This window comes from Mesitornis unicolor, unplaced genomic scaffold (genome assembly GCF_000695765.1).
Source record: "Mesitornis unicolor isolate BGI_N332 unplaced genomic scaffold, ASM69576v1 scaffold7903, whole genome shotgun sequence".
Classification (NCBI taxonomy): Eukaryota; Metazoa; Chordata; class Aves; order Mesitornithiformes; family Mesitornithidae; genus Mesitornis; species Mesitornis unicolor.
In genome coordinates this window covers 63709-78230 of record NW_010175283.1, presented here as the reverse complement: position 1 = coordinate 78230, position 14522 = coordinate 63709, and the positions used below count along the sequence as shown (strand labels likewise).

Below are 14522 nucleotides of genomic sequence, written 5' to 3'. Positions count from 1 at the left end.
CTACACGACAATATTACAATAAATCAGACAGTACATGATAGGCACATGGCTTGTATAAACTCAAGTGATCAACTCCAGATAATCAGGTTCTCTCTCATGCTTTTTTGCTTAATTAGCCAACTAGCCAACCATCTCTGTTTTAATAGATTACTAAAATAGAGCTGAATTTCTAATGCCAGAATAATAGATTCTTTCTGTCTGTTAACATAAATTTATTGCTCTAGAATCTCCTGGTTATTTCTGTCATGCTCAGTGGTTCTGATTAATCTTTTTCCTTGAGAGAGAGAGGAGGCTCCAAAGAGGTGAGACGACTCTCTAATGTTTGCTATTCTGAAAATAGGGGAGAAAGATTGATCAGATTAACTCACAGATGACTGACTGCAGCTGGCCCAGTTGAGCAAGTAACCAAAGACTACCACCATGATGGTCACCACCAGAAAACTTTATGACCCATTAGGGCCTTGACAACATTAGAAACAAGCTCAAGTTGGATGAGCCCCCACATCCTATAAATATCCCGCAGAATCAGGTTCAACTAAGAAACTTAGGGTCGGAGCCACGGAGAGGGATTTATCCTCTTTGAAACCATCTGCTACAGGATAAAGTCACATTTTTGCCAGACAAGTTGGAACTTGTGGGACCTCAGTTTCCACTAACTCATCACCCATCTCTATCTCTATGTCTCCCTTCTTGTGGCTTTACTGTTTTACCTGCCCATCAGCTCAACTGAACCAGAGCGGCTGCTTTGTGTGCCTTGCTTTTCCTTTTCAGGATCACTCTCATTATCTCAAATGATCCTTCAGCAACCAAAGAAACATATCTTGCATTTTTGGCTCCTGGAAAGCCCTACTGCGTGCATAAGCCTTGGCAATGAAGCTACATCAAAACTATTGTTTGACCTCTGTCTGTAAGAGATTTTCCTCCTTCCAATGATCTAACACACGTTGCCTCCGACCTATACCAGAAAGAAAGGATGAAACCAGAGCAGACTGCTGTGTTATGACCTGTTTTTTCTCCATCCTGCCAAGATTTTGCTGTAGCCGTCCAAAAAATGTGGGGAAGTGGTCCGGGGAATTTCACATTGGTTAACCAGACTCTTTCAGAAGAGCTCCTCAGCGAGACAGAACTTAACCTCAGGATGACTTTGAAGTTTATAAAAAGAACCGTCATTTAAGTGAAAGCCTCTAACCTCAACAGAATGAAATTGGATGGACAGGGAGATGCAGCGCCGTAAAAAACAGAATCAAACTGACTCATCACATTATGAATTTTTACTGCACTGTGCATGCTAACACACTGTATTACTGACAGGCCCTCTGGCTTTCTGCAGTTTCACAGCCATGAAACTAGCCAGGGAATCCACCATCAACTGCAAAATTATAAGACGGGAAGAAAAAAAACTGGTGTGGAACATGTAATTGCAAGAAGCTGCTTTGACAGGAATGAAGCTGGCAAGCTAAGCTAAAGAGCAGGAGCGCTTATTCCTTTCCATGCTGTTTGGCCACCACCTTCTCTATCATTCACTCCTATCTACTGGGGCAATAATTCACTGCTCTACATCATTTAAAACTAATAAAAAGATGTGCTATGAGAGCCAGGTCTAACCAAGTGGAAAAGGAGAAGAAAAGTATTGAGAGGGAGATAATTAACTCTTTTAGCTTCCAGGCCATTTTATGGCAGACATATGCAGACAGGAAAACAGAAAGAGGTACACAAATTCCCCACTGATCTTTCCAGTTAGGCCAGCGTGGCCCCGCAGGGGTACGAGGCGCTTTGTGCTCTCACAAGGCCCCTGTGAGTGACAGCTGCACTCCCTGCCCTTGAGTTTTCCAGCTGAAGCAGCACCAGGGTCACAAGCAGGTCTCAGAGCGCTCACCACCTCCACACAAGCCAGCCCAGCAGCCTTGCAGCAGACAGCATTTTTGGGGGGGAACAGAGCAGCAACTTGAGGTTGAATCGGACACTAGGGATCTGGTGTATTCCTGTGTATTCCCTGCAGGAGGCTTCAGCTGCAACACACGCTGCACAGGCCACTGCTGCTAATTATTTTATCTTTTAAAATGAGGGGGGAAGGTTGAGTAAATGAGATCAGATCAATCAAGTTTAAATTATTCAATGTCTTAATATTTCTGAAGGGGACTTCTATTCGATTACTGAGCTCCTCCATCTCAGTTAATAATTAAATAATATGCTGGCAGGCACAATGCAGCATGATCATTTCTATTATTACTCATGATGATATCTGGTGCTCCACTACACATGTAGCTGGGAGTTAGTAGTTTTGGCAGATCATTAATTTCCCAGTTTAAATAAAAGCTTTAAAACCTTGTTGCCTGTAGTTAGGGCACATCCAAATCTCATAAATGGAGAGTGCAAGGCTGTGCTGATGTAAATTAAGTTTCTTCAGTTAAGCTGAAGACAGAGTTAGATTCACCTTTGGTTATTTAAACATGTGTTCACTAGGAATCTTGCTAAATTGTACTGTTTATTTATTACTGGACATTATATTTCAGAAGCTGTTGTAAATTAAGGCCTTTGGCACCTGATGGTGAGAGGTGCTGGATTGCATTGGGGAGCCCAAAACGATGACTCCTTCCTTGGTTCTACAGGGGCTGGAACCACACAGTTACCAACAAGGACCACTTCTCTTGCTTTACTGGCCTCATAATGCACAAACTTCACCTTCAGATATGCTGAAATTCCCAGGAGGGCCACGGTACTGAAGACCTGAGCCTAATGAATCCTTCCAGTTGGCACACTTTCCAACTGGGAGCTACAAGAAAAGATTCACAATTGCTGACCCTTGTTTAAGATCAGGAAGGATTTGGGGGGGATGTTTTCCAAGAGGCCAGAAAGCCCCATCACCACGCCTTTTTCCATGCTGTTTCCTGCAAGCAAGTCAAGACTATTTTGTTAATATTATCAGTTACAACTTGACTGACTTGTATCCAAATGCAACCTATTTTATAACCTTTTTTCTGTCCCTTAAAAACCAGATTTTGCTCTCTGATCACACCCACTTAGGGGAGAGGGAAAAGAAGTCACTCTCACAGACCTGGATCAAGCAGTCACTCAGATTATTGTGTCATTACAACACCAGAGATCTCCCAAAAATCACAGCAATCTTTACAACAAGAACTGTGTAACAAAATGTTTCTTAAATTCATCTGTTTTGCTAGAAAAATTATCAAACCGCTACATTTTGAGACAGATGGGAAATGAAAACGAAATGGTATTCCCAAGTTTGCTTACCTCCTCAGCCCCTGTGGTTGGTGTAACAGCCAATCTAGGCTCTGGTGCTAATTTCACGACATCGGCCAAGGGCACATTCCTCTCAGCTACAAGCCCTGCAATGAGAATCACAATCCTGATCAATGCAAAAAGCACGATGAGGGATGTGCCTTGACTCCCTGACAAATTAATACATTATATTGATCTCCCCTGGTCAGGTCAGCGTTCAGGATTGAAGGATAAATGGCAGAAGATCTTACATTCCAACGCGCCAGCCCAGGAAGTGGGGGCTCTGTGATTGAGTTTTTGCCAATCACTCAATTTGTACCCTGGAGAATAGGTAAGCAGCAGAAATGCTACTCAACAATATCAGTAATTATTTATGGCTACAACAATACAGTAAACAGCAGTGAAAATAGGTGGAAGCAAGGGATTCAAGGACAAAATGTGATTAAACAAAAAAGGAAGATAAATTAAAACACTGTCAAGAAAATATGCTACAATTTTTTGAATATATTTCTATATGAGGAAGCAGAATAATAGGAGACGTCTGCTACTACAGCATTTTGCTTTGCAAGCGAATCACAGCATTTCAGAAGTTCCTTGTTACATCTGCTAAGAACCCCAGGCTAACTGAGAAACACCCTACTTGTAGATGTACACTGTAATATTATTAAGGAGCCCTTGCCATCAATATTTCATTTATATTAGCAAGCCTTCACTTTTACTCAATTCGTTTCCCCAGCCAAGAGTGAGTCAGCTGAAAGCATCAATCAAAAATGCCATTTAGAAACACACACAGCCTGCCCCTGGGGCTTGGCTGGCAGAGCACCTGAGCTAAGGAGTCCTTCCATCAGCATGGCATCCGAAATCTTCACTCAACTGCTCCATCAACCAAGCCACAAGATGTCATATGCCAAACTGGCAGAGGGAATTCACATCTTTCCTACATCCGAAATAACTGCACAACTTTAATGATACCTCCATGTTTCACAGGCATTCACCTGCATTAGGTGCTGGGAAGCTTGTGGTGGCTTCTGAAGCAGTAGGCAAAGTTTGAGTACAGAGAAAAACAGCTTGGAAACTTGGCCCCCAAGGTAGAGAAATGGTCCCAGTGTGGCTTCAAACATATGGATAATCTAACAGCACTGTTTCCATTGTCCTGCCAAAGCGTACTTTGCCTGACAGAAACTTTGTCTTTTCTGGAAATGAAGAGGAGATCATGCTGTGTGCATTAAACACATCGACTCAAGTTTTGGCTGTGCAATTTTCTGTGCTGTTTTCAAATGCAAGAGAGCATGTAGTCTTCAGATGCTATAATGTGACAGCAGAATTTGCTTCTAAAATTAAAACTTGGCTGATTTCTTCTGATGGCTGATGTTATCTTTTCCACGCTTGTTGCAATCCCATGATCTTACATGAACTTGTGCAGAAGCTATCCATGGCTTAAGGTCCAAATCCTAAAGCTTCTAATCAGAAAAACTGAGGATAACAAAAAGTTGGCCTAAATAAGGACTTCAGAATTCGATACACACTCCTTGATTTGTTTAGCTGTAAGATGTTAGAAACTGTTTCAAAAGATGTAAGATTTCCTGCCTGGGATTCAACTCTTTAATGGCTGATGGCCCACTGTTAACATACACCTGCATGTATTAATAGATATAAGTTAATTAACACGTTAAACCTGGGACTTGGACTGTTGCATTACAGTGAGTGATGAAGTACAGCAAGTAAAATGACTGGTCAGCCTAGCAGTATCCCAAGATTTATGCTTTTACAAGAGAAAGTGCATACTTGTGCACAGAGCCCAGGACACCTTGAATATCCTTCGTCTTGACGTTTAAAAGCTAGAAGATAAACACAGGTTTAATAACATTTACTTGGCCAGCAGTATTACTGGACCTGTCATCCCTTCCCTCTCTGATCTTTTTTTGCTAGGATTCATGTTTTGTTTGGTTTGACCATTTCAGCAACAAAGTTTACTGCCTGCTCCACAAAGCAGGGCAGCAGGCTACACAGCAACACCTCCAGTTGGCTGTGCTCTCCCAAGAGCAGCACATGGAGGCAGCAACACAACACATTAAGGTCCTAGACCTTCCCCTGTCACTATCAACAGTTTCTAGACCCTATCCTTTGGGTTGAGAAGCAGCCACCAGACTTGAATTATAATGTAAATGTTATTCTTGGGCCTGATTCAAGTGTACTAAGAGCAAAAAACTCTCTTGGACCTGAGCAGTCTTCCAGTCAGATTCACACAGCTTTATCCTCCCCTCATTTTCAGTAATGTTAATCCCAAGTATTAACAACTGAAATTAAATGCCCAGGCCGCTCAGAGGTATCTCCTTAGTCTTACCATGAATTGCTCTGTAAGCACTTCCTAAACAAGCAGAGTTGGCAGTATCGATGGTGTACACTGGTGCGTTGAACACATCAGACAGGACCTGAGAACCATCAAAGCATGGGTTACACATGTCCATGAAAGACAAGAGATAAGCAATCCCCAATCACTGCTTAGGAAAACAAATAACTACTGTACACCCCAGCCAAGCATTTGAGCACCCACGGATTGGAGTGCTGTAGGCAACAAGAAGTCCTGAAGTAGTCACACAATGGGGTATTGGTAAATCTGAGCTAGAGATGTAACTGCATCTAGAAAACAAGATCCATTTCTCTCCAGATCTCTTTATTACAAGTTCAGAGGAGTCTGGGTTCAAGCATCATCTCCCTCATAAGACCACACCATCAGCCAATGCCAAAGGATTACACCAGGGCAAGGAGATCTGCTCAGGACTCCACAACTGGTGCCTGTTTGTCCATTATGTTTAGTGAGCCAAGTGGGATGGAAGGAGAAAGGAACCAGTGATGGTGCCTCAGTTCTTAACTTTGATAAATTAAAAGCAGTATGAAGGCCTTCTAAGCCTGTCTTTTTCATATCCACCATTCCCATCATATTAGGGTTAGCAGGAAGAATGACACAGGAGCTGGAGTCTCTACACCTACCAGGAATTTTCATGTATTCAAGGGATCCTTAGCAATGAAGATGTACCAAAACACTTCTCAACTTGGCTTGAGCAATTCAAAGAAAATTTTACAGGCAAGGAATTTGTGACAATATCTAACAGATACTAAGGTTATTTTCTTCATTGGAATCAACACCAGGCATCTCGCTTTCACTGAGTACATGTGCTCTTCCCCACAGTGGAGGTTTAGGAAAACAGATACAGAAGGGGGAAAATGAAGACATATTTGGATAGGGACAAAGGAGGTTCAATAACTCTTTTCCAAAAACATTGTCAGCAAACTCTTTCCATTTTGGTTTCATCGCCTCTAGGATTGCAGGTGTCCCTCAGGCTGAGCAACACATGAAGCAGGTAACATTTCAGATTTCACTTGTGCTGGTTTTATTACTTTTGCCAAAGGGAACAGTGTAGCACCCAATTTACATCCATACAATCGAGTATAAAATAAGGCCAGAGCATCCAGAAATCCAAACCATTTGGATCAGTGATCTGCAACCCTGATCTAGAAATTCACAGCCCTATTGATCATGGGCCCCAGGGCCTCATAAAAGATACTAAGAAATACAATCCATATATGCTAAAGAAAAAAAGAGTATGTGACATTTCTAAAGGATTTTGCTTCTTTCTCTGAAAGTCTGTGGGAATCTGCAAACCAAAACCTCTGAAAACCATCAACTTTCTTAATTTTGAAAAAAAGTGTCTGGTTGTTAACTAGAATTCAGTGAAAGCCTGAGCTTATACATTTAAAGCACCCTCTTCTGGTAAGACAGCCAAGTCAGTACTGCCTAACTGCTTGCAAGCGTTGAGCAACACATGAGCTTCAATGCTAGAGGACAAGTGGAAAATTAATCATGGTATCCATTAAAAAGCCCTCTGGCAATGGTAAGGTCATGGAGAGCTGGTTCTGCTGCCCATCCTGCCAGCCAAGACTACCGTATTGCTTCAGCACATTCCCCATCTGCTTCTTCATCTCATCTCTAATGGGGATTTCTTGTCTGAAGCTTGAATTGTTAATTCCTTTAGACAACAGAGGTCTTCTTAATTTTTTTTTCCGTCTCTGCAATGCCTTATACAATGCAGCTCTACTCTATACTGAATGCTAATAAGTGCTGTGATACTACAAATAATAACTACCTTTTGTGCCACATGATTACCCAATTAAAATTACTCAAAGTTCATCTATTTAATGTCATTTTAAACTGTGGTCTCTCTCGTGAATAATTTTAAAAGAAGCCGTTAGAGGTTTTACTGTTAAAAATATTTCACTGTGTTTCATGTGGTCATTAATCAAACACCACGTATGTTATAAAAAGCTTCCCAGAACTGTGGAGAAAGCTGCCCTACTATATTTTTAAACAGAGTTTCCTAAGCTGCCTCCTTTGCGGTATAAAATATAGGAGCTACTGAATGTTGATTAATTAAATGATAGTCTTTTGTAGCCCTGGAACAAATTATCCAAAATTGACCACGATAAGGGTGGAAGCTGTTATTCTTCATGCAACTGATATGGTTTCTGAGGTTTTGATTAAATTAAAATGAAGGATCCAATCAACCAATGACTGAATTGCGCGGATGACACTGTATTGATCATATTATTTTAAGACACTTCTGAGTTTTAAAAGCAGCTGTATTGTTACAGGTGAAGAGCAAGCACCACAGCCACCACTCTCCCATCTCCACAATTCTTCAGCTGTGCATGTTGCAGAATTACACATTCTAAGACCATTCAGTTCTCTGCCTTCATTCTGCAGCAAGGAGATTGCTCTAGCACCTAAATTGGAAATACAGCTTTAAAAACAAACTCATCTATTAATCCAATCTCTTTCCTGACATACTCTTAGCAGAATTACTCCAGTAGGGACCAATGTTTTAAGCAATTAACCTATCAGTTAATTTTCCAACGTCAAGTTCCTAAGCAAAATAACCAAAGCAGATGAAGAGAAGTGACATCTACAGGCAAAACATGCCAAATTTGTTGTGTCCCAATCAGCTGTACAACCAGTGGTTATACAAACATGTGGTTTAGATGCCTTAGGAGAGAGAGAGTGAGCTTTTTGCTTTTTGCTCTTCAGCCTCCACTTATTCCAGCTCAGGTTTTGCAGAGCAGATGACTTTTCTTTCATATGATTGCAACTTTGGAGAGTATGGTGCATAGTTGAGGCTGGCCTCTAGACTCTCTCTAGCTGATGGAAAGGGATTGGCATCTCCAGAAAATAATTCACCCTCTGTTGACCAACTTCAGTGTCAGAACATAGCCCAAGATTAAAACAGGTGCCTTTTGATGTAAACATCTACCTCTAGGCTTGGTATCAGAGCCTCCAGTCAAAGGGGAGCTTGTCAAGGCCGTCACTGGGGTACAGAAAGCATTTTGGCCCACCCGGAGGGAGGCATCTACATTTGGTAAATTAAAACACCATGCCGCTTCCTTTGCGCTGTAACTGACTGGATCTCCCCTGACTGTTACAGGATTGACTGTAGACAGGCATCATGTGGCAGAGGACTGGATTCAGGCAAGAAGAATCCCAGCCCAGGTGTCTACTTCTGTGATAGCAAAAGCCAGGTGAGAGCCTCTCGCCATTCCTGAGCAAGGCTTTGCCGTATCTCAATGGGTAGAAAAAGAGAGCACACAGTACTTTGTCCTCAGGAAGAGAGATGAAGGATCTTACCCAGGGCTGGAAGAATCTTAACCAGCAACAGCAGCAGAAGAGGAAGGTGGGAAGAGGGAGGAGAGGCTATACAGCAGCATAGCTTCCCCCCAGTATGTGACACAATGCTAATAAGCAACAGATACTCGGAACAACAAGGGCAGGGTTTGGGGGAATTGTTTGGGGTCTTTTGTTTGCTTGGGGTGGGTTTTTTTGAGAGTTCAGCACCACCAAAATGCTCCTCTCATTTAAATCCATGGTCCAACTTTGATCTGAATGACAGAACTCACAAAAATTTCAGGTGTCATATCAAGTCTTTTCTTGATTTCTTTGCTGATTGATTTGATGCAAATGATGAGATCTGGAAATCACCAGAGCTTCAGATACAGTCATAAAGCTAGTCGAGTGTAAAAAAACCCTTTAAAGTTCAACACAAAATAAGCATTGGGCTAACAGTTTCCACATTAAAGACGAAGAAAAGCCCCAAAGACCTGCAGCAGATTCACAATCCCATATCCACGCCTTCCTGTGCAGCTGCAGCGATTTGGATTCAGTACATGATAATAAAAACGCAGATATAACCACAAGTTCAGATCAAAAGATTTAATTTTCCACTTACCTGTAAGATCTTTTTATTGTGGGATGCACCACCAGTAGCCAAAATCCTTGTTCTGGGCACTGCAATGCAATACAACATATAGATCAGACTGAATGCATATTGTGAAGATTTGCACTACTGAACCAAGCAATGAGAACAAGGAGGTGGGAGTCAGATGATCTGGGCCCTCTCTCTGTACCTCTAATTTACCTTCAGTAACAAGGAGATAAGACTAATTACCCACCTTTCCTAGGCACATTAGAACACTTCCTGAGAAGCGACAACATAAATATTTCCGATTTATTATTATTGTGGTGCTATCAAAGTCAGGGAGATTTGCAAAAGAGATACACTATAAGAAAGGCAGAAAGAGCTCTGGTTTGAGGTCAGATTGGTTTGGCTCATAGCTGTATATATACAAGCTGACAGATAACCTTTAAAATCAGCAGTATTTTCTGAACTTATCTCCTCGTGACGTTCAGAGTCAGACTTCACTGAAACCTGGGCAATCCCTATGTGCTTGAATGACAAAGAAGCGTGTTAAAAGGTAATTAGAGATGGTCTAAGTCACTTCAATAGAATAAAAAAATACCTTGAATCTTCATCCAATGCAAACCCACAGCTCTGAGGGTGTTAAAATAATTATCCTGCATTCCTTAGTCCTTAAAGAAACCCACCCCTCCTTCTCACACTGCCGAAAGTCTGTCCTGTGCCTCATCATCTCTTTGTGTGCATGCTCTGCAGCACGGCATGCAACAAGCCATACGTCCATCCATAACCACAGTTCAGCAAGGTGTTATGAACATGAACAGTCCAAAGGACCTCACTGAAATTCTTCAAAGGCTTAAAACAAAATAAATGCATAAATACTTTGGTATTGTGTATTGAAAAAATCTAACCACTTAGGCACCCTGATTTATGACAATAATAAGTGATGCCATCGTGTATACCCTCCCAAAAGGGGAATTTCACTGTGGTTACTGTTTTGTTACCTTAACCTCCTTTCTCATACAAGCTCAAGATAATTTCTTTCTCACGAGGCAAAGTTGGTCAACTTGTACTGGTGTCCTAAATAAATAACTTATTGTCATTTACCCTTTCAAGAATCTTAATGACAAAAGCCCTGAAGACAAAATTAGAAATAAAAAGAAGATGCAGCTCCCCGTGCCATTTCTGGACCCACAGTTAGGTGCTCAGGTGGAGTCTAAGACCCACACAAAGCATTGCATGGGGGACCCTATTTTACTGATAAATTTAATTTTATTTTCCTCTTTGGAGGATATTCAGCGATGCACAAATTGGGTTTTAAAAGCCATTAGGATCTCTGTCAATGTCAGTAAACAAATAAAACAAACAGCAGAGTGATTCCTCAGGGAAAACAAGTTTCAATTATACCAACACGGAGTGACAGATCCCTGCCAAGATTATCACAACAACATAATAGCACAGAAACCAGTGAAAAATAACTCATAAGCCTCTCTTCCTAGCAACCAAACTCAACTCTAAATGATTTGCCTAGTAGTCACAAGTCTGTCTTGCTAGATCTTGCTGCGAATATAAATTCCTGCAGAACTACCATACCCAACACGAAAACACCACATTTCAGAGACAGCCAGCAAGACAGAGAGAAACAAACATCTTTGCTACACTTCATAGCAGATAAAACCAACAGATAAGGCATGACTGCTCTGTGGAAAGGGGCTTAAACTGCTAGGCTATCACCACCAGCAAAGAATAGTGGCCAGCATAGAACTGGTAAAGCCAAACAGCAAAATCCCCTGTGAAAACAGCAAACACAGCTTAGCTCAGCTCACTTTCATCCACATGCAAAATCTTTTGTCTTAGGGCTGCTGCTCCACAGCTTTCCAAGCGTTTTGGAGCTCTGCAGTGCATATTGCTGCCCGTTTCACTGGCACAGTAACTGGTGGGCCAGGGAGGGCTGATCTGTGCCTCTCAGCTGACTCCAATACCCCTGGAACAGAGAACATGTTTGCATGGGGAACTGAGGACTGGACAGGAGACTTGCTGCTTGCTAGGTCAGGAGATTCAGGTCCTGGCTGCATTATGCCATAACTGTAATTCAGGAGGTTCTATATAAATATTATAAATTATTTAAATAACATTAATATATTATATTTATAAAATATTTATACATAATATTTATAAAAATAAGTTACCATAAGAGAAGTAGGGGTGAATTTACAGTGCATTTGCCACTCGATACAAACCACTCACGAGTATGCATTTACCCTACTATTAGTTGAGTTAAATCTCTACCAAGAGGGCAAACATTCAAAGTCTAAAAGTGTTTAACAGCTTGATTATCTGCACACCCATCTTAATCCAGACTAATTCTTTCATTGCAAAATACTAAGAATTATAGAATCAATAACCAGTTATTTCAGTATATAGCTAACCTACTTGATGAAAGAAACTAACTTAATTTACACTGTAAGTTTCTAATATTGGTTGGACATTTCAAGTTCTAAACTGGATCAGCTAATAAGCACAAACACACAGATATACAGTTAAAAAAAAACCCCAAAACCCTAGGCTGAAGTTACGTGAAGGGCAAAACCATTCATTCTCCTCCACTTCAAACAATCAGGATGGCTCGCTTCACCGAAACATATCCCAGTAGGTAACAGCCTAGTGACCCTTAGCCATCACTGTCTGACAACAGAGTCTGACCCACTGTACTGGTGGGACTGGTCCATCCAGGCCATGGGGAGGAGCGATCTGAGCTGAACCCAGTGCGCTGCGTTTCCAGAGGCAGCTCTGCTTGAGCTTCAGCCACTTCTTACAGAGGAGGAGTAGGTCCCAAAAGAACTGACTTGAATTTGCTGAATTTTAGGTTTAACTCTAATTTCAAACTCTCTCTGGAGAGTGAGGAAAATGCATTGATCACTGATTTCAGGGATTGTCTTTTTAATGCCAATACCATGTGCTTTACTGAACAGTGGACATTTGCTCCAAGATGTGTAATTGGATACATGTTATAAATAAATAAAGCAAGCCCATCATTTATGTATACAGGGGCATTAACAAAGACATCGTTCATCCATCACTAGCAGTGTTCTCAGCCAGCTGTGTTTGAATCTGTCAGGAGCTACCAGCTATCCCCTACGGCGGTGCACAGAAAGAACTTAAATACAGTGTTACTAAAAAAACCAACAAACCAACAACAACTGTAGCAAACATAATTCATGAATTCAATTCTTTGACAGTTGAGAGAATCAGATTTAAACATCTTTTAATTAAAAACTCCCTGCATAGTACCTAACCAACCAGTTTATTTCCTGCCTATTTAAAAATTAATGATTTTTTAGAGAGCTGATACAGAATTTTAACCCTGTCTAGAAAGCATTCACAGCTGCATGGTGTCATCTTGCAATACGCACATCTTCTAATGAAATTCAGTTAGAATAACTGTTCCCACTGGACAGACGGAGGGGGAAGACCCAAGTGAAGAAGATCACTAATGTGGAAAGACTGAGCAGAAGGTGCTTTCCCATACAAGGCTGGGAAGTGTGGCCCCACTCTGGGGGTGTCATTGCCCACACAGCCACCCCTGTCCTGCCTTTCACAGGGATCCGGCAAGAGCTGAGTGATGTTGAAGTTTACCTCTTGGTGCTTGTTTTCAGCCAAAATGTGGCTTTTCCTGAAAGGCATGTAGGGGAAAAACCAAAACCTGCCACTGAGAAGAGAGGGAAATTACTGTTATTTGTGTTCAGCCATTGTCAGTGGTCCCAAAAAGACCGAAGTCCTGCATGACTCTGTATTTACAAACACAGAACTGATGCTTTCCCAGAAAAGCAAGCAGTTTAAGCAGATAATGACAAAAAGTGGAAGGAAAACCAAAGATTTTTTGAAGGTGTAGACTCAAAGAGCATTGCCCAAGTGGATTCAGCAATGAGACACTGGAACCAGTAACACAGGGTGAGTCTCTCCTGAGCAGTCCAACACCCTCTCCAATGGTCCTGGCACACAACCATCATGATTAAGAAAACCTGTCACACAAGCAAACTCTCATCAGTCAGAAGATCCGTGCTGATAATTGGCACCAAACACCTGCTGCCACATCCTTTGTGCAAGGAGGCTGGAGGTAGAAACTCCCCCTCCTGTTCCTGCAGGAGCGGGGTCAGCTCACGGGGCCAGGTTGGAAGTCGATGGGATGGCTCCTGACCTCAGGGCCTCTGGATCTGGCTGTATTTCAACTGGCCTGTAACAGCGTGCCTGGATCTGTCCAGGATTTTGCTGGCTCATGAGCCACAAAGTCCAAAAGCAGAATTTGACCTTACATTTTGAGGTTGAAAACTCTTCAACATTTTCATCGAAATTTCCAGTGCTACACACAGCCCAGGTTTGTACCCCAAACTCCAGGCACTCCCTGACTTTCAAAACTCCTAAAAGGCATTTCCAAAGCTTCATCCAAACAACTTCCTAACGTCTTGCTCATCACAACTGAATCCATAAATAAAACAGAACAATAGAACATGCATTCAAAAAGCAGCTGATTATGCACATGAACCCACGCCAGCTATAAGCATGATTGCGAATAACTGCAATTTACAATTTGCAAGCAACGAGAAAAGTGCCAGCCCCTCCTTTATTTCCCTGATTAACTCCAAACACTATAATTTCAAAAAAAGTATTTTCTAGCTTTTCATTCAAGAAAAACAAAGCAAAAATATGTGATTATTTTGTCCCATTTATAAAACAAATGTTCCAAAATCATCCTCCTCGCACACTAACTCTTCCAAAATCCACACTAATCGTTTTTATTCATATGAAGACTGTGAAATTATGCTCCTGCTATGGTAAAAGGTTCTCTGGTCTATATCCTTTTAAAGATGAAAATGTACAAGGTTCTGAGCGCCCTTTGTGTCCCTGTGAGTTCTAGGACTGGGTCCAAAGGCAATGCTTCTCTACCTCATGCTGCACCACTTCTGACATCTCCAAGGATTCCGTAACAGAGAAAAAAAGACTGCCACAAACCAGCCTTCAGTATATTAGACAAAATCTACC

At 41.6% G+C, this 14522-nt stretch overlaps 1 protein-coding gene across 1 annotated transcript in view; it reads right to left on the bottom strand.

The window, feature by feature from the left end:
- The window catches only part of XYLB (xylulokinase homolog (H. influenzae)), a gene marked incomplete at its 5' end in the record, with an annotated part of 81179 nt that overhangs the window by 4944 nt on the left and 61713 nt on the right, over positions 1-14522 (bottom strand). Inside the window, 3 exons of the mRNA XM_010181327.1 lie at positions 3253-3347; positions 5585-5672; positions 9516-9574. Of these exons, the coding sequence (XP_010179629.1) occupies positions 3253-3347; positions 5585-5672; positions 9516-9574 (242 nt within the window). The remainder of the gene's footprint in view (positions 1-3252; positions 3348-5584; positions 5673-9515; positions 9575-14522) is intronic.